A 20824-nucleotide genomic window follows, 5' to 3' on the forward strand; every position below is an offset into this window, starting at 1 on the left:
ATACAATTTATAGAAGAATGTGTTGTTGTTGGGGTTTTTTTACATCTTTATTCTTTGAGCAATCATAGAAATGGCACAAAGCAGATACATTGCCACACATCATAAAACCATTCAGTAAGATGCAAGAAAAGTATTATATAGATTTTCTTAATGAGCATTAACGTGGCTGACAACAAAACAATCTCACCATCAGCTCCACTCAGAAGCTGGTCTGGAGCTGTCAATAGCATCTTCAGATGGATTTTCCCAGTTGTCAGAGCATTTTAATAAAGCCTGGTCTATACTGGCTTTAAAAAATGAAGCTAAAACTGATTCGATGACAGTGGCCTGAATTTGCTGAGGATGTTCAAAAGCTTAGGAGAGCTACTGAGTGCAGAGCTGCTAAAGACACAGAGGGTGTGTCCTCTGTGGTTTTTGGGAGACCTCAAGGATATTTTCCATTTTTTAAATTTTAGATTACAGATATAAGGTATATAAAAAGATAGAAACCATTATTTTATAGACTCAGCTTCGTAAAATTTTACAATTTGATGTCAAGAAAGAGGAGTTAACAACACTCTTACCTGTTTAAATGCCCATCATTTGAACAAGATACAGCTGGATGTTTCAAACACAGAATTATCTTCTGACCTCAACATCTCTATAATCCTTGCTACAGCCCTGACTCAGTGGACCGTGTGGTGAAACTGTTTTGTCAACTGCTGTTTACAAGGTCAAAAATCAATATTCAATCTCAAATTAAACACGCTGATTAAACAAAATGCTATCAGATGCTAAAACTGTAACTGCAAGCTATGCACAACACTCCAAATATGTGTGGTAAAGAATAAACCAGATATTCAGGTTCAACTTCAACTCTCAGAAACAACCCAACAATCTTTCTTTCTCTATCTCCCCCCTTTCCTTCAGGGTTTCTCCAGCTGGATCTGCTCCTCTTCCTCTTTACCATTGCCCACATCCTCGTACGGGCCATGTGCCTGGGAGCGTTCGATCTGATCGTATGTGGACCAACATTCGTCCAGATTTAGCCCCTGATGTGTTAGATAAGGGAAATGGAAATCAATATTCATGTTAAATCGATTACTGCAAGATTGAACATGTTCAATCATGTCTCTGTTCCTGTGTTCAGCAATGTGACTTTGTGGCACAAATATTTCTCACGTGTCTGTGATAATGTATGTTTGACTCAGAGTGGATCCGACTCTTTTACCTGATAGATGTTTTCCTCTTCCTTCTTGGCTTTCTTCTTTTCCAGTTGACTTAATCTCTTTGACTGTGAGAGGAAAAATAGAAGATGGTAAAGCTGTGACATGGTACAACAAATGAGAAACAGTATGAAATATACCCATTTGAGAAATGTGTAGGTGTACAGGTGCAGTCTTACAGATGACAATCATTTTTGTGTGTGTTGACGTGAATGATTAGGCAATGCAACTATTGAGAAATCTAGGGAATTAATCATTGCTTCAGCGTCATTGCTTCAGCGTCATTGCTACGATTCAGGGGTAGTTGACACATCAGTGTATGGTAATGTCAAGTGTATTGTCAGTTATCATACGGTGACTTTCTGACCTTGATGAGCACGGTAAAAGAAGGCACAAGCACACACAGCAGCAGAATGACTCCCTCAGCTACCAGGATCTTGTTTTTGGTGCTTTCACGGAGGTTTATGGTCTTCTTCATCAGCTCTAGGAATACAGACAGGGTTCAGAGGTGAAACAAAGTTAAGATAAAAGCTTTCATGTTTTCAGTGGTGTAATGTAACTAAGTACAAATTTGAGGTACTTGAGCTTTTTAGATTTTTCTATGCCACTTTCTACTTCTACTCCACTACTATTCAGAGGGAAATGTACTTTTTATTGCACTACAATTATCTGAGAGGTTTAGTTACCTTACGAATATGATTTTTGCACACAAAACAGGGAAAGTTTATAAAATACTTGTGTTTATTCAAGTAGAGCTGAAACGGTTAGTGTAGTTTTAGTCATTTTTATGCAAAAAAAAACCAAAACATTTCATGGTTCCTGTTTCAAAAATGTGAGGAACTGTTACTTTTCCTTTCATTTTTTTTAAACAAACGATTTTCACTCAAGTATTGTAAAATTTTAAGTTACCTTTACTTTACATATTTCTATTCTATGTAACTGTATACGTCTACTCATTTACATTTACATTTTGAGGCAAATATTGTTCTTTTTACTCCACTACATTTAGCTGACAGCTTCACTTACTTTTTAGGTTCAGATTTAACATAAAAACATGATCAATATGAAGTGATTAGACATTTATTTAAACCAAACCTCATATCAGTATATTAGGCAGTTAAAATGAGCCCCATTTTTATCAAATTAAAACAACAATAACATAAATGCATCAGTACAAATAGTCTAATAGTATTTTTAGAATATATATAACAATCTGAGTGGGTTCATTCTGCATAACAAGTTTATAAATTCTTACTTTTACTTAGGTAAGTTTTTAATGCAGGACTTTTACTTGCAGTGGAGTAATTAGAAGTGGGGTATTAGTACTTTTACTTAAGTAAGGGATCTGAATATTTTTCCACCCCTGACCTCAACCAGATACAGTAAACAGCCAAATCCTACTTTTAGATAATTAATATCTAATGATATTACAGGGCCTATAATAGTAAAGCAGTCACAAGGGACATCTGTCTGCATTATGTATACTTTTAAAAGATTTACAAGAAAAACTGTAGCATTTAGTATACAGAACAAAGTCTAACTTATTCAATAGATACATGAACAACTGATGGCTTTGTTAAGTGTTCTTAATTCGCATAATCCCCAGAGGAGTTTAGTGGTTGTTATACATTTCCACATCTGCCATCTGCGTTTAATGAGATTATGATGCAAAATGGCATTTCAGTTTGACAAATGCCTCTATACATTAGCTCGACTGCAACTTGATCTAATCTTGGTGCTATTTAAAGTAAATGACCGGGCAGCAGACTGTAATGAGACCATTCTGATGATGTAGAGATTAACCAAGTTGCGATATGCAGGGATGCTGCCACTCACACAGCTCTTGGATGGACTAACGTTAACAGGATTTATGGCTTATGAGGTGTTAGCAGCGCTTAGGGCTCGCTTGACTCCACAAAACTCCATCACACACATGAACACTCACTGTAGACCTGCAGGTAGGTGCCATGCGAGGCCACTGGGGAACTGACACTGGGGTCTTTGCTGTCGTCCAGGAGACATACGTACATCCCAGAGTCATTCAGATGGACTTCTTTGAAAGTTAGGATGCCACACGATTTTTCCTTGCCAGCCGTCACACGGTCTGAAGCCTCCACCTCATGATGACCTTTGGTTTGGTTTGCAGGTTGTTTGATCCAAGTGATTTTCACTGACTCCTGAGAGGCGTAGCAGCACCTCAGCTCAGCTGTGTGAAACACCCGAACCCTCAAATAGGGCTTGTCCGCCTCTAAAGTCACCCTATTTTCAACAATACCCACTGTGGAGGAAGCAGCAAGTATATTATGTTGTTTTATGCATCCATTGTTTGATTATAACATTTGTCAAGTTATTTCATTATAATGGCATCCATCACAACGGCCTTTTTTCAATGGACATAGGTCTTAATAGTTTAATAACAATAATGTAATATAAATTAGCAGTAAATATAGAGCATAATTAACCAAAACTAACAGAAAAAAATGCAACATGACAGCACAGCCATCTGCTTTGACAGGAGATGTGGCTCACTGAAGCAGAACTCAACAGAGCTATGCGGAAAAAATAAAACATGCATAAACTGGCTTTAATACACATAAATGCCTATTTTTCACAAAACCCAAAAGGTAATTGCATCTACACAAATATAAATTGTTATTTGTATGCATCTATATATCCATTACAATGAGTATTTCAAATAATACTGTGTCTTAAAACTAATTTATTTGACTCACCAAAAAAGCTCAAGAGCAGAAAGTTTGTAAGCGCGCCCATTGTGTCCACAAATGTTTGATCCAGAGATTAGAAGAAAAGAATACTGAAACATCCCAAGTAAAACTCTTTACAAACACTGATCCTGTCTTCGCTGCTATTGTTCTGGCACAGTGGTGTCTTGTTTTTCTCACAGTCAGGATTTATGCTTGAATGAATTTGGACTTTCCGACATTTGCATAAAAGTAAAATGCAGTTAGAAAATAGATGTTCATATCTTCACAAAGAATATTATGATTGTTCTCTGAGTACAGTGCCAACATTTACTTTGTGTGACTAAACTACATTATAAACAGACTTTAGAACAAACTTTAAGGCACATCTGTGACCAATAAAAGACATGGGCTGAAATAGCATTCAAACATTTGATGTTAATCGTCATCTTAAGTAATTGTTGTTTTAATTACTGTTATTAGTGGTTGTCTTCAGTGAGTGTTTATCTAAATCTGTTTTATCGTTAGTTGTTGGGTTTTTTTGCCTGTTAAACTGTTGAATTGTTTTATTCCTCAAACTCCAGAACAGAGACAAGATATGCAAATTACACTACCGCTCAAACGTTTGGCGTCACTTATAAAATGTCCTTATTTTTTAAAGAAAAGCACAATTTTAAAAAAATAAATAAATAACAGACAAACAGTTTAGACATTATTCATGTGGTAAATGACTGCTAAAGCTGGAAATGGCTAATTTTCTTATGAAATATCAATTATGTATTGTCAGCAACCCTCATTCCTGTGTTCCAGTGGCGCATTGTGTCAATCCATGTTTATAGTGTTGAAAGGCTCATTGATCATTAAAACCCCTGAGCATTATGTTAGCACAGCTGAAAACTGTTCTGTGCTGATTTGAGAAGCAATAAAATGATCCTTACTCAGGCCGGTTGAGTATCTAGAGGTAAAGTTGGAGATTTGTACAGGTTAAAATCATTATTTCTACCTGTGTCAATGTTTTTACGATATTTTCCATTCATTTTGTAACTAATTTCATGAATAAAACAGTTTGTTTTCATGGAAAACAACAGACATTTTCTGGGAGACACCAAACTTTTGAGCGCTATAGTGTACCTACAGTCATGGAAAAATGAATAGACCAACCTTGTTTTCTTTAGTTTATTGTTCATTTTAATGCCTGCTACAACTAAAGGTACATTTGTTTGGACAAATATAATGATGAACAACAAAAATAGCTCAAAAGAGTTTGATTTAAGAGCTGCTATCTAGACATTTCCCATAAATGTCTGTATAATGGTTTTGGTTATTATCAAGAAAACCATGGAAATTCAAACAAATGTACCTTTAGTTGTACCAGGCATTAAAATGAACAATAAAGTAAAGAAAACAAGGGTGGTCTAATCATTTCATTTTTTCCATGACTGTACAACTATAAGTCCTGTATACATTACATGAGTTGCATTTTATTGAATGTAACAATGTCTTATTCCTGTGAAATACACCCTGGTCACCTTCCATATAGACGTCTGTAATTCCCTCCTTCTGGTCTACCTCTCAAGGTTCTCCATAAACTCCAACTAGTCCAGGATTCAGCTATAAACCACATCACTTCTGTCCTCCTTTAACTGCACTGGCTACCTGTCAAATACCGCATCAATGACAAAATACTTCTTCTCACTTTCAAGGCTCTTCATAACCTCGCACCTCCGTACTTTTCTGATCTCCTTCACGCCTACACACCCTCCAGGACCCTCTGATCCTCCTCCTCCATGCTCCTCACTACTCCTCCTGCCCGCCTCCTCCTCCGTCTGAAACTTTCTCTCACTTACCATCCGTGATATTACCTCTCTCTCCACCTTCAAATCACAGCTCAAAATCCACTTGTTTAGATTAGTCTTGTCTGTTTGACCTTGCCTTTCTCACTTCTGGTCTGTTTGTTGTTTATTTGTAGTGGTTTGTTTTTATGTAGCTGATTGTGCTCTTGTTTTTATCTAATGTTTTTTGCTGTTTGTAAGGTAACCTTGAGTGCAGTGGAGGCACCCATAGATAAAATGTAATATTATTATAACTATGTCATTTTCTGACATTATTTTTATCTGTTGTTTTGGATCAGTTTTTAACTTGTCTTTGTAAAGCACTTTGTAACATGTGTTTTGGAAAGTGCTCTATAAATAAAGATTATTTTTATTAGATAATTAAAATAAAACAGCAATATAGATATAAGATATGGTTTATGAAATCAACATGTTTATAGGCTCATAAAGAGTCAATCCAAACTGCCCTTAAAAGTTATTCATAACTTTATAAAATGACAAAACAGTTATTTATTTCCCCAATTTATTTAAAAAATGAAGAATTAAAAAACAGAACGTACCACAATTTTCCTTAAGTATACATCATTAAAGAGCCTCTTACACGATAAAAAAAATCAAAACCCAAATACACAGTATAGTTCTTGCATATTCATTGTTTATAGATAGAAAGGATGGCAGATGCCTGTATGACAAGGAGCAGTGTCTTTCTATACAGGCCACTGGCCGGCTGAGTTGGTGGAGGGCTCAAAACCTATCGCAGTAATGGAGGTGGGATGATCTCTCTCTGATCGCTATTAGTCATTTTGTCTTGGTCTCTCACTCTCAGACTTCAATTATTGGCCTTCAAGACAGAGAGCACAAACAAAACAACAGTGATTGTGTTTGCAGACTTAAGAGCCCTTTATGAAGAAAACCACTTGATCGTCGCAACAAGGCACCACTCTATAAATACATTTTCTATACATCTAGGTATTTGTAAATAGAATGCATGAGGAAAAGCACCTGGAGGAGGGAGAGCGAGAAGTGCCTGTAGCAGTCTGACAGTTAAACAACCCCGTTTGAGATGATCCGTTTAAATGTATCCCATCTGAAAGCCGGGTCGCCACAGTTCAGAGAGCGTTTACGCTTTAATGTGCACACCCAAAAATATGTGCTGTGGTTTTACAAAATTTTGCATAATTGTTCAGTTCATTCATGCGAAGACGAGCTACAGACAAGTCCCGTCTCTCTCGCCGTTACGGCCAAATGCATAGTACATAATTACAAAAGTTTGTTTGAAAGACAAAAAAAACAAAAACAGTAACAAAACCTCCCCGACCCGTTTTTAAGTAAATCAAATGAAATACACAACAACATATGGTAAAAGTGTGCGGTAGGAAAAGGTGATCATGCTTTCACAAGTGAGTTATCAAGAGGTGAATGTAGCTAAAAAAGCTTAACAAACAAGAAGAAAGGGGCTAATTTATGTTTTCTCTACAACTGTTTTCCTTCACATCTATTTACAGTTTCTAAGAGGAAGACACGGGAGAGATGGCAATCATGTTCAGACAAAAACTTGTATTATTGAGCATCTTGTGACACTTGAGTGACTAATGGCACACTTGCATAAGTTCACACTGAGGCTTAATTGGGTCGAAGCGGGCGTTTGTTTTCGTGGCAACAACAGTGGGAAAGCATATCAGGAAGTGGTCACGATCACAGTGCTGCAGAGAGCGATGTTGGACTTCAGTTTTCCTTCCTCCAAACCTTCAACGTTTCCTTTGTATCCTCATCTGGCTTCACTGTTTGTTTGCCCTGTCGTTTTTGTTTTTCTCTGCTGCTGGAACTGGTCCCATGTGTTCAATAACAGTCCTGTATCCAAGTCACACTGGTACAAAGTCACTGAAATATATGCAAGAGATCCCAGATCTTTAGATTCTGCTTGGGTTTGGTCATAAAGCCAGGGCAGCCCAACATTCTTCATCTCTGCATGTACTTGTACATTTATTACAGAATCGAAAAAAATCAGACAACTAATGCACCATTATTCTATGTACTTCACTTAAGTTGCCACGTGTTAGAGTTTTGGGGAGAAGAAAAAGAGCTGCAGGTTGCACGCCTCAGCGATCACTCCTGCATCAGCATTATAAGTGACATGCTGCTACACAGATGGAGCATGTCATTAAGAGAATTACAGCTCGTATGAGGATCTATCGGTGCTTTGTTACGTCTTTGGTCCTGTGTGCATGGGCCACAGTTATGCCACTACTTAGAAATTATATCATCATAATTATAATTACAATCAACTGCTGAATAAAATACAAAGACAGAGCTCAGTTCTGATACAAAGGGAGGAATAGAATCTTTTGCTAATAACATGTGAATCTAACGCCATATAGTACAATTTATAACCCCGTCTGGAGTCCGTGTTTTGGATCAGGAGCTGAGAATCTAAGGGGAAGATGACACTGCAGAAATGATACTGGCACTAAATGAATACTTCAGTAGCACTGGGCTCTCAGTGTTTGTAGGTAAGTGTGTGTGTGTGTGTGTGTTTCTTCCATACAGTCCTACTACTCTAATCTTCTACACATCTTCTCACAACCGTCCGGTTCAAGCTGGCTTCAAATAAACCAAAGCAAACTCACTCCGCATCTCTAAATCTCTCTTCTTTACCCTTTGCTACACATTCTACGTTCACCTTCTTATATTTTGTCTTTTCTCTAACACATTGCTCCATTTTTTTTCCTTCCCGTTGGCCCAGTGCTGTAACAGTTTCACTCAGGTGAAGCAACTCACTGACCCAACAGAACTCAGAGGAATAAATAAAAGCGGTAAATACAACCAAAGTCTCCATTATTAACAGCATGATTACCTATAGTGCCACTATTTATAAATGTTTCTATGTGACCTAATAACAGTTATAACCCTCGAAATAAGCACATCCTTAATTAAAAACTTTGTAACACACATACACACACTTTCTAGCATGCAGTCTTTTCAATAACAAGGGCTGCCTACATGAAGCCCAACTGTTCAAAAACTACTGAATAGAGTGTAAATAAATTTTGCAAAAACAGTGTGGGATCAACTTGGTTTGATCAGAAAAAAAGTGCATCTCTGTGGTACTTTGGCATAGAGTAGAAATAACACTATATATCAGCAGTAGTATTTCAAAACAGCTCCAAACGCTACACTGGCCCCTTCAGGCTTCCACCTGGTTAAAGTGAACCTGGCGGGCTAATATAAGATTTCTTCTTTACTGCACATCTGCTATTGGCAATAATGTAAATTATTTTCTAGCGTGCATGTTTCTCTGGTGTGCGTATGTGTGTTACAGCAGATCGCAATCACTACATTTTGTTAGGCAGCATCTCTCGCACAGCAAAATATTGCTTCGTTTTTTTGGCACCTCTCTGCAAAAAACAACGTCCCACTCAAAAGTAGGATGGGTTTTTTTTTCTTTGTATACCTCTCTACCAAGCATGCACGCAAACAGACACAGACACATGCACACAACCCTCCCATGTTCCGTCACTGAACCACTGCACCGTGCATAAAGCCCCCTAATGCAGCAAAGGGTCCAGACATGACTTTTATGAGGGTTTAGGAATTTCCAGGAAGCCTCTGAAAGTCACTCTTGCACTCCAAACCAGCACCAGTAAAAATCTAAAGAGAAGGAAAGACAAAGGAAAGTTTGAATGTGAGATAACGACGTGTGAAGTTAATAAGCTTGATGATGATAAAGGACATATTTTTCACTGAGGAGACTGCTTTCTTCACTTCAAAATCCTATTTTTGTCATTGATACATTTACTGATTACATTTAATTAATCTATGAATTCACAACCACAAAAATGCAGATAAGACGAGAAAGCAGCTAATAAAAACAGGCGATATACAAGCTGCCCTTTCTTATTAATGTCATGGAACGGCTATGGGGCGTTCAAGAGTGTGGGACATATGAAAAGTTACAGAGAAACAAGTTATAACTGAATGGAACTTTATTCAATAAACAAGTTAACAAAACATTAACAGCGTGGGCTTTCTAACAGCAAAAAAAAGTATTATTAGACCCCTTTGCTTTCTCTAATATCTTGTTAATTTTAATGCCTGGTACAACGAAAGGTATATTCGTTTGGACAAATATAATGATAACAACAAAATAGCTCATAAGAGTTTAATTTAAGAGTTGATATCTAGACATTTTCCATGGTTTTCTTGATAATGATTCTGGTTATTTTCAAGAAAACCATGGAAAATGTCGCTGTTCATTTTTCTTAGGTAAGTAACATACATTAAGTTTTTCTCATTTGCTAGCCAAAATTAGCATCCCAGTTAATGCTAAAATGAATTAGCAGCAGCTTTGCTCAGTCAGGTTGAGGTGTAGAGAGGCGTGTAGTCAGTGTCGTCACGGTGACTACGTCCATTATTTATATACAGTCTATGGCTAGGGACGAGTGTCCAACTTTAAATGTTGTGTTTACAAACAGTAAGCAGCAATTCCTGCATACTATGCCTTTAAAGTCGATTTGGTGCATTAATAATACAAAAATCGACAGAGCATTGCAATTATTATTACATTAGTATTCACATCTAGTCGGTTCTGTTTGTTAATTTCCACCTTTTTTTAGTTGTTCGGGTACTTCTGATTCTCCCATGTAAAGCACTTTGTAACTCTTGTTTAACTTTTGTTTAGAAAAGTGCTGTTACAACATGATTTTCATTATTATGAAAAGCCTGAAAACCAATTTCATGTTTGTTTTCTTTTGCTGGATTGATGAAAGAAATAGCAAACAATCACATTTCTCTTTACTTCTGTGAATAAACATCTGCTCTTGATGATGCATGATGACACTTTAAAAGTAAATTTGAATATTTTAATAGAGTGTTTTCACCTAGTGGCCAGCAGGTGGCGTGATGGCGTCTCACTGGAAGTTACCCCCCTCCAGTGAGAACTTGGAGAGGGCCTCCTGCAGCCTGTGGTGCTCGTCTTCTACAGTCTGCAACACACAAAATCAATATCACCTTAGAACGAAGGAGCGACACCCCTTCACACACACACACACACACACACACACACACACACACACACACACACACACTTCAACCTCCTCCTCTTAACATCCTCTCTTAGTCTCCCTCGCTGCTTCTCTGACACATCCCATTGCAAGCGCTGGACATAATAGCCATTTTCAGAGAAGTCCAATTTCACAAGGCAATTTTCGGCCAAGCAATAACAGCAGTGGTTAAATGGTTTTCTATTCTCTAGTTTCTCTTTTGTGCCATTTTGGCCCCATTTGTCCAAAGTATACCACAGCTCGCTCCTTACTTAAGTTATCCTCAGTGAAATTCTTGATGCCCAACTGTGTGTCTCTTTCCAGTCGGCTCCTATCTTCTGTTGTCTCTCGTCTTTATCTGCCCGTCATACTACCAGCTTCGGGTCTTTCTTTAAACTCTCATCTCTCTGTTCACCTCCCCTCACCTGTAGTCTCTTTAGCTGTTCCTCCAGACTGTGCAGCCTCCTGCACACTTCCCCCATCCTCTCCTGGGACAGCACCAGAGGCGCGCTGATGCTCCTCTCCTCCTCTCCCTTCGTCCCTGCGCCTTCTTTTTCACAAGAGTTATCGATCTCCTCCTCCGCTCCCCTGTCTGTGGTCTGGCTTTCTTCTGTGGATGGAAAGACTCAATTTAGATGCGTCATGAGTCAGTTTTGTTTTGAACTGCAGTAAATTCCGACCAGTAAACTGTAATTTAACACCGGTTAAACCCTGGATCAAAATGTAACCTCCTGATATCGCTGAATTTCTCTTGGAATGTCATTTCGTGGAGAAATAGGTCTCAAAATCCCACTTTTAGAAGAAAACAATAAGAAAGTGGATTCTGCCATTATACCAAGCAATTATTTTAAGAAGATGGTACATTTAGAGAGAAAGCTGAAAGAGAGGCTTGTCTTGTTTTGACTGAATTTAGTTCTGTTTTTGTTTCTAATAGAGAGGAAAATATACTTTTCCCGTCATGAAGCATTGAAGGAAATATTAATAAAAACAATATTTGAACATCTATCAAGGCTTAGAAGCTATACAACCAAAATAAAATATGATCTTTACAGGAATATTTTGACATTTTGATGAATACGCTTATTTATCTGGAGAGGGTTGATGAGAAGATTGACACCAGTCTCAAATTTTAGGCTGAATATAAAGTTATAGCCAGCAGGCCGTTAGTTTAGTTTAGTTTAGTTTAGTGTAAAGACCAGAAATGAGAGCTGCAACTAACTGTGATCAATTAATCATTTTGTATTTAAAATGTGATGCATGTCCATCTAACTTTCTCAAAATCCAAGTGATTTTAGAGTCTTTATAAATATCTTGGTGTGAAAAACTTAATTTTCTGCCATTTTTGCATGAAAAATTTGTTATTGGTCATCATAATAGTTGGTCAATATTTTTCTGTGGACTGACTAACCGATTCCTCAGCTTATTCTCAGTCACAAACACCTCTGAAGGTAACTAATTAACACGTTATGTTTCTTTGTGCCTGTTAATTTTATCTCCATGGAGATGATTTCAGGAAGTCACTGCTAGCAACCAATAAAAGTCTAGCACACAAAAACCCTTTATTACTTATTTAGTATCACTTACTGCAAGAAATTGGTCAAGTACAGTCATGGAAAAAATTATTCATCATTTTAATTTTAAATTATTCATCGGTTTTCTTGGTAATACCCAAAATCATTATCAAGAAAACCATGAAAAATGGCTAGATATCAGCTCTTAAATTAAACTCTTATAAGCTAGTTTTGTTGTTATTATTATACTTGTCCAAACAAATGTACCTTTAGTTGTACCAGGCAAAACAAGGATGGTCTAAACATTTTTTTCCATGACTGTATATTTGAACTATTCCTTTAAAAAGAAACCCAAACGCCTACCCGTTGACTGACAGCTGTCCATTTCCTGACTGGTCCTCTCTGATTGGTCCTCTCCGTTCTCTTCATCAGGCTGCGAGTCGTCTGACAGACTGATGCTGGCGACCAGCAGCCTTTTCAGCAACATGACTGGAGACAGGACAGACATTCAGCGGGGGGTCATTAGAAGGACTGACATGCTACTATGAAAGAAAAGGGAAAGACGGTTATATAAAAATCCTCTATAAACGAACTCTCATTCACCTTCATCCAGAGCACTGCTGGCCACCTTCTCCTGATCGCTGTTGGAGTGGCCTATCAAGTCGAAGCCTTGTTCTGACAGGAAATCAATCAGTCTGTGCCTCGGGTCTGAAGACTTGTCATCCGTCAAGCTGTCCTTATCTCGATCTGCAGACAGACACGAGCGTTAACTCCGGCTCCAGCTTTCAGAAATGTGTAACAATAAATAATTTGTACTATTTATTAAGTGTCCAGCTGATAAAAGCGCTGCGGCCTCACCACTGCTGCCTTTCAAACCGCCGTTCTCAGTCGGGCTCAAAGGGGCCAGTCTGACGGAGAGAAAATGACAAAAGAAATGAGATATTTTTGAGATGGGTGAACGGGCAGGTGATGAATACGTCTTGATCTTTCAACACATTGACACGTACGCGGTGGGGCTTAAGGGAGCTCCTCCACCTCCACCAGGAGGCACCGACAACCTCATGGGCGCTCCGCTCTTCTTCAGATCATCCACTGCTGTCTTGATCACTTCTGTCCAGCTGTAAACAAATAAATCAGATTTGACGTGTCATGTTATGATTTAAAAAAAAAAAAAAAAAAAAAAAAGAGAAATCTGGGTACATTTCTCCAGCACTTACATTTTTCTCTCTGCAAGAGACTGAGCCACCAGTTCATAGATCTGAGCACCGCTTTCCCAGGTAAATATCACATAGAAGGCCTTCCGATCTGACAGAACAGGGGGAAAAAACAGCAATTGGAATTTTGAATTGTATTAATTTTGTCGTGGCAAATCAAGCAGCCAGAGCCTGGGCCAGAGGACTGCCTAAAACATATGCACCAAATCTTCCCAAAAACTTTGACTCAAAAAGAGTGAAGTGGAGTTTATTCTTGCAAAGATCAAAACCCTGTGAGCCTCTTTGGTCCGGACCAAAACAGACTAAAAATCCTGTCTAAAACACTTGGCTTTTATACTATTCTTCCTTTTCTCATTCTCTCATTGGTGGGCATTCTGGCCACACCTTTTCCAAAGGACTGCCTCCAACCTCCAGGAATATTGGCGGTTTCCGTTGTCTAGTTATACTTTTACTTTTACTTTTATTATTACAGCTTTACTTTTGTTATTACAGCTTCCATAAACATCCTTTAACATGTTTTTTTAACAGACATTGAAGTTTTACCATACTTTTCTCTAACTTCACTTCTGCTTTGGTAGGGTTTTTACTCATTATACAGTCATGGAAATTAATAGACCACCCTTTTTCTTCAATTTCTTGTTCATTTTAATGCCTGCTACAACTAAAGCTACATTTGTTTGGACAAATATAATGATAACAACACAAATATCTCATACGAGTTTGATTTAATAGCTGATGTCTAGCCATTTTCCATGGTTTTCTTGATAATGATTTTGTTATCATCAAGAAAACCATGGAAAATGGCTAGATATCAGCTCTTGAATTAAACTCCTAAACTATTTCTGTTGTTATTATTATATGTGTCCAAACAAATGTACCTTTAGTTGTACCAGGCATTAAAATGAACAAGAAATTATAGAAAACAAAGGTGGTTTAACTTTTTTTCCATGACTTTATATCAGGTTACAGCTCTTACTTGTAACATACACACATTTTGCTCAACATAGGCCAAGAATGATCATGACTGCTTTAAACTTTTTAAATACACACACATGGATTAAATGTATGTTATATACTTTCCTCCTACAATTTCACAATGGAAGTGACTGTTTTTGTGTGTTGAACTGTCATGTGCAGCTAACCTGTGGCCACCTCACGCAGGAAGACTGAGTCCAGCTTGATGATGGGGCTCAGCATCTGCTTGCCTTCCTGCACGGCGATGTTGCTCTTGCTCTGGCACTTCAGGACCATCTTGTCGTCCTGCCTCTGTAGGAGCACCAGCAGGTCCCCGAGCAGCACGCACTGCACCTCTGAGAGAAGGAGCGGCACGTTGAAGTGGAAAAAATGGCAAATAACAGGGAAGAAGAGACAGAAGCCATGTGTTTTTTTCTCAATTCCTTATAAGATTTTTTTAGGGTAACACCTTACAATAACCATCATTTATAAATGGTAAACAGATTTTTAGTTTATTAATGTTAAATCATAATTTATAAACCGTATATAGGCCATTTAGAATGGCAAATACATATTTTATTAATGTTTAACTAATTAAATAAATTATTAATGACAAATCGATGGTATATTAATGTAAGTTTATAGTTACTCTACCATTAACAAACAATTAAATTATAATTAATAGTTTATTAATAGTGTTAGTTGCACTCATTTTAACATTTTTAACACCATAGTAAGTATCTTAATGATTTTGAAATGATTCATATACCTTTAAGAAATTGGTTTAAAACATTTAACGTTTATAAACCATCTATAAACATTACTTAGTTGGTTATTGTAAAGTGTTACCATTTTTAGTAGCACTTTACAATAACCATCTAAGGGATGTTTATAGATGGTTTATAAACCAATTATTACCCATTTACAAAGTGCTAAACATATTTAATCGTTAAATGTTTTAAACCAATTTCTTAAAGGTATATGAATCATTTTGAAATTAAACATAATTATATACTTAACATTGGTGTTAAAACTGTTATAATGAGTGCAAAACTATTAATAAATGAACAATTATAATTTTATTGTTTGTTAATGGTAAAGTAACTATCAACTTACATTAATATACGATCTATTTGCCATTTATAAATTATAGTTCAACATTAATACATTTTCTATTTACCATTCTAAATAGCCTATATACGGTTTATAAATGATGATTAAACTTTAATAAATCTGTTTACCATCTATAAATGATGGTTATTGTAAAGTGTTACCTAATTTTTTTTATCGGTATGTTCAGATTATTCTTTTTAGATACTTTTAAATATTTATTTATTAAGACTCTGAACACCACAACCCACCAGCAGGTTTAGTGTCATGATTTCTTGATAAAGAAAATCATACACCATTTATCATAACCAGAAACTATAAAAACTGAAATTAACGCTGAATTTTCATATTTCCAACGGTCCTTAAACGTATTATCTGTGACGAACAATTCCCTCAGTAAGTGTAACCAAATCTATGCTAAAAATACTGACATTTCATTAAAATCACTTTATTCTACTTGTCTCATCTAAAATTTGGGGAGCCATGAATGATTCTTTACCCATGATCATCTTTTCTCATACAGGTGGAGACTTATATTGCAGTGTTAAGTAAAAAAAATTAAAATAAAGGAGCAAAAAACAGAGGGTTAATGTATCTATTACCAATTCCACATATAGTTTATTATATAGACTGTATTTAGTTTTTTCTTATTAACAGTATTATTTTCTTCTATCTATTGTGTGTGAGTTGTCGAACTTAAGGTTAGATTATTGACTTTAAATGGATATTAAAATAAAAGGAAGTCAATGGGCCAATGAGATCTATCACAAAAACCACCTGCACTGCAGCTGGGTTTCCTTTTATAGCGAGCTTTAATCGACACATTTGAAAAGGGGAAATGAAAACAGAATTATCTGATACTAACGTACTGAAATAAACCATTGTAGAAGGTTTATTTGCCTTTTGTGAACAGATAAATGTCAATCGAAGAGATTAAGTACATTTAGTAAATATTGGTGCAACTGTTTTATTTAAAATACTTGCTGAATCATTTTGAAAAAGTTATTCATTGAAATGATTTTTCTCTAAATACCCCAGGTTTGGATTAAATGTATACTCAAGCACACACTTACCAATTGCCTTCTCCTTTGTGACTCTCCAGGTCACAGGACCTTCATAAAGCATCTTCTTCTGCGTCAGGTCCATGTTCTAGAAAAGACCGAGGGAGATTAATGAGAATATTTCTTGCCAAAGAACTGAAATCTGTAGAGTTCAACAGTGTGTGCAAACAAACTTTGTTGTAACAGCCTTACCTTATATTCCGTATAAAGCTCATTACTGGGTTTGAGCCCTGATGTGTCCAGTCTTCGCTGGTAGTCCTTCAGACACTGAGAACGGAGGGAAAGGTTAGCGGGTCGGACAGAGGACAGACAGCACAGACGCAGAAGAAGTCTAACAAGCAGAGACCTTCAGAGGTCTCAAAATGAATTTGCTAGACTCCAATTGGTGCTCAATCACGACATAACAGTGTGTTGAGTGATGGATTGTGTGTTTCTCACCAATAGGTTCTCCATCACTTTGACCTCCTCATTGACATGGTTGAGGATCTTTCTGCAGCACTCTGCGCTCTGCTGGATCCTCTCCTTCTCTGTCGGGTCCTCTGTGGAGAGGCAGAAAATACAGCTTTCACAGCAGAGCCCAAACTAAAACCATAAATCACGAGCATGCACGATAAAAAAAAAAGATCTGGGACAGAGAGTAATCGATTGTTTAAGATGTTTTGCTGCTGTGCTTAAATTGGTCCACATTTATCTTGTGTTCTGATTCAGACTGACACGTGTGATTAAAAACATTATAATAATAATAATATTTTTAATGCTGGCTGAAAAATGTGTAATTTAGTGATAATTTTCACATTTCCACAAACACATAGATGATCATATTAGAGTCATAAAATGTTCAAACCCATAAATCAGCTTGCAAAATCTACATAAGCATCATTAGCTAGTGATTTTTTTAATCACTAATTTAAACTAGTTTGATTCCACACTTTCCCCTCTGTCTTTTTAACCCTCTGGGATCTGAGCCTATTTTGGCCGTTTTTGAATACTTTTGATTTTGCCCTTCATGTAACACATAAAAAATGTTTACTATACCCATAATTGGTATCCATTTTTTCTTCACCTGTATGATCTTACAATTATTTTTTCGATTTAACCTACTTTATCAACATATTGAGCCCAAAAATACACAAAAATCATGAAATCCTAGTTGAAAAATTATACTATTAACTACAATAACAACCACAAATATGCGCAATGAACGGTTTTGGAACTTTAAAATGTAAACATAGGATACAAATATCAACATATAAAAGGTAAAATTTAAATATAATAAAACTATAGACAAAAAAGTCCCATAAAATCATTTATTATTTATAGGCTTTTTTTCTTGTTAGCTGCAACTCCTCCAAAAAATAAATAAATTACATATTATCATTATTATCTAATCTTATCTTATCATTATATCTTTGGTTTTACATGACCTGGGAATGTCAATGTTGAATGTTTTTTTGTTAAACTTCACATGATCTGATCAGGACGGCACGATCATAGACCCCAGAGGGTTAATAAACCCAGATATATAGAAAATATAGACCAAAATGATGATATACACCAATAAACAATATAATAAAATGGTTTATACTGTAGTTCAAATCATGTTAATATCTATGGATATAGCAGACAAAAGGTAAAACTGGATTTTTATATGAATTTTTCAGCAATGTAGTAAAGTGCCATGATTGGTCTACAAGTATTAAGTTTGCAGAAAAAACAAATAACAATTTAAAACTGCTGCGTAATACATCTTTTTTTATCGTCATCATGATGTGAACATGCGTCATAAACACATCAGGAATGGCCGCTGTATTGCACTCAAAGATTTTTGAATTAGTTACGTTTTAAAGTGCCGATTCCCTCTTTAAACTATCATTTTTATATAATTTGTGACCTTCTGTTCCGTTTAATGCTTGATTCATTAAATAAAAGAATGCTAGAAATAATTTCCTTTTGTTTAATTTACTCAAGTGATTTTTAAAAATATTTTGGCAGCAAAAATGGCAGAAATGAATCAACTTTAACATCTGTATTTATTCATAGAAGTAATAAGTAATCATTACTCCGATATAATCAATGTTATCATATATTTCACTCAGCTCGTGCAGCACTTCAATGTAATAATTTAGTGTTCTGTCACATTATACAGCATATGGGTATAAAATTAAATATAATGTGATTGAAAATTTTGTCCACCCCTATTCAAATTTGAATAATTTGCATAATTAACTTACATGTCATCAGTAAAAACATTAAGGTCTCATTAATCAGTTCACACTAAGCATACAGTGAGCCACAACCAGGCACAATCACACACACACACACACACACACACACACACACACACACACACACACACACACACACACACACACACACACACACACACACACACACACACACACACACACACACACACACACACACACACACACACACACACACACACACACACACACACACACACACACACACACACACACACACACACACACACACACACACACACACACACACACCTGTGCTCTTGGCAATATTCTCCAGCAGTAAGGGGTATTTGGTCAGTCTCTGCATCTCTATAGGAATGATGTCCTTGAGCTGCAGCCTGCGGCACTGGGGCCGACTCTCTGCCTCCTGGGATTAAAAAACACACTCAGAGTCAGAATGAGAGCACTTCTATGATCGAACACTTACAATCATTGAAAAAATGATTGGACCACCCTTGTTTTCTTCAATTTCTTGTTCATTTTAATGCCTGGTGCAACTAAAGGTACATTTGTTTGGACAAATATAATGATAACAACAAAAATAGCTCATAAGAGTTTAATTTAAGAGCTGGTATCTAGCCATTTTCCATGGTTTTCTTGATAATTATTTTGGTTATAATTAAGAAAGCCATGGAGAGTGGCTGCATATCAGCTCTTAAATTAAACTCTTATGAGCTATTTTTTGTTGTTATCATTATATTTGTCCAAACAAATGTACCTTTAATTGCATCAGGCATTAAAATGAACAAGAAATTGAAGAAAAAGGTGGTCTAATCATTTTTTCCATGACTGTATGTGATCTCTTGCACGTCTGCGAGTGCATCCAAGTGTATCTCTCTATTAAACTTTTAGTGAGTCCATTTGTCTGTGTATGTGTGTGTGTACCTGTATAAAGGAGTTGAAGCGTGGCTCTTTCTTCTGCCTGCTCTTGATCTGGTCCAAGGCCCACGACTGGTGACTGCAGAACCGGGCCGTCAGTTTCTGGAACCACTCTCCCTCTGTACCCCCAAACTGGAACACACACACAAAATGACACAAGAGCCAAAAGTAAAAATAAGAGGAATAGAGAACTGGCTAGATGGAGAAATAGCTGGAAAAGGAACACAGTAAGGACTAATATAACTGTGTAGTCATTATAGCCAATATTTTACTTCCAGCATTTGTTAAACCAACTAAATCTGATTTTGGCATAGCTACTGCCAAGTTAAAAAGAAATTAAATTATCAGCAAAAAGAGGAGCTTCCCTGAAGCCACACACACACACACACACACACACACACACACTGAGAGAAAGAAGATAATAAAAAGAGGAAGATATGATGACTCACTCTGTTGAGCACTGTGGTGCTGATAGATTTGACGATGAAGTTGTCTTCCAAACGCAGTTTCTTCAGGTTGTCGTAGAAGTTATCTGGATTCACAGCCAGAGGCAAACAAATAAATCATTCACATTGGGAATACAGTGAGGAACTCTTCTTTATGCAACAGTCAATAACCATTTTTTGCGAGTGATTCAATTTGTTTTTGATTTCTGAATTGTTGACTGAGCTGCCAGTTAAATCCTGTTACACATGCAGTTACCTTTTATAACTGCCAACAAATACACACAACAAGCAGCTTCAGACACAAAGTACATATTCAAATTCACTGCTTAAGGGTTGTCTTGTTGTGTGGAAGGAGGAAACGAGGTCCCCGGCTCATGTGTCTAAATTTGGGAGGCTACAAACACAAGTCAGAAAAGGCGTCTTTGCAGCAGCACTCACAGTGCATTTCAATGATCTCGTCCAGATTGGGGAAGATGGCGGCGAGCTCGGTGGTCGTCAGGAGCAGCTCTCTCTCCAGAGGCTTGGAAAAGATCATCTGGAGGACACTCAGCATCCGCACATGGGCGTGCTCAGTCGCAAACAACTCTGAGAAGAGAGAGAGAGAGAG

At 36.8% G+C, this 20824-nt stretch overlaps 2 protein-coding genes across 4 annotated transcripts in view; both read right to left on the reverse strand.

The window, feature by feature from the left end:
* Positions 1–31: 31 nt before the first annotated feature.
* On the reverse strand, positions 32–4421 carry cd79a (CD79a molecule, immunoglobulin-associated alpha). The gene is made up of 5 exons (XM_059339683.1): positions 3938–4421; positions 3151–3483; positions 1573–1688; positions 1211–1273; positions 32–1031 (listed from the first exon to the last, which is right to left on the reverse strand). The coding sequence occupies exons 1-5, from the start codon at positions 3975–3977 to the stop codon at positions 906–908; spliced, it is 678 nt and encodes a 225-aa protein (XP_059195666.1). The 5' UTR covers positions 3978–4421; the 3' UTR covers positions 32–905.
* Positions 4422–6253: 1832 nt separating this feature from the next.
* Positions 6254–20824, reverse strand: part of arhgef1b (Rho guanine nucleotide exchange factor (GEF) 1b) — a 62204-nt gene continuing 47633 nt past the window's right edge. For all 3 annotated transcript variants that reach the window (XM_059338634.1, XM_059338633.1, XM_059338635.1), the window contains 16 exons: positions 20656–20802; positions 20221–20303; positions 19778–19903; positions 19145–19259; positions 17067–17167; positions 16821–16895; positions 16641–16716; positions 14646–14813; positions 13507–13594; positions 13297–13407; positions 13148–13197; positions 12893–13036; positions 12653–12778; positions 11204–11388; positions 10617–10721; positions 6254–9387 (listed from right to left, as the gene is read on the reverse strand). In XM_059338634.1, the coding sequence (XP_059194617.1) occupies positions 10647–10721; positions 11204–11388; positions 12653–12778; positions 12893–13036; positions 13148–13197; positions 13297–13407; positions 13507–13594; positions 14646–14813; positions 16641–16716; positions 16821–16895; positions 17067–17167; positions 19145–19259; positions 19778–19903; positions 20221–20303; positions 20656–20802 (1670 nt within the window). In that variant the 3' untranslated portion in view covers positions 6254–9387; positions 10617–10646. The remainder of the gene's footprint in view (positions 9388–10616; positions 10722–11203; positions 11389–12652; positions 12779–12892; positions 13037–13147; positions 13198–13296; positions 13408–13506; positions 13595–14645; positions 14814–16640; positions 16717–16820; positions 16896–17066; positions 17168–19144; positions 19260–19777; positions 19904–20220; positions 20304–20655; positions 20803–20824) is intronic.

This window comes from Centropristis striata, chromosome 8 (genome assembly GCF_030273125.1).
Source record: "Centropristis striata isolate RG_2023a ecotype Rhode Island chromosome 8, C.striata_1.0, whole genome shotgun sequence".
NCBI classification, from domain to species: Eukaryota; Metazoa; Chordata; class Actinopteri; order Perciformes; family Serranidae; genus Centropristis; species Centropristis striata.

Coding starts and splice junctions, on each gene's coding strand:
- cd79a (XM_059339683.1), bottom strand. CDS start 3,977: ATGGGCGCGCTTACAAACTTTCTGCTCTTGAGCTTTTTTG. Junction 1,274..1,572: donor CTTTTACCGTGCTCATCAAG/GTCAGAAAGTCA, acceptor TTCCTCTCACAG/TCAAAGAGATTAAGTCAACT. Junction 1,032..1,210: donor AAGAGGAAAACATCTATCAG/GTAAAAGAGTCG, acceptor CTAACACATCAG/GGGCTAAATCTGGACGAATG.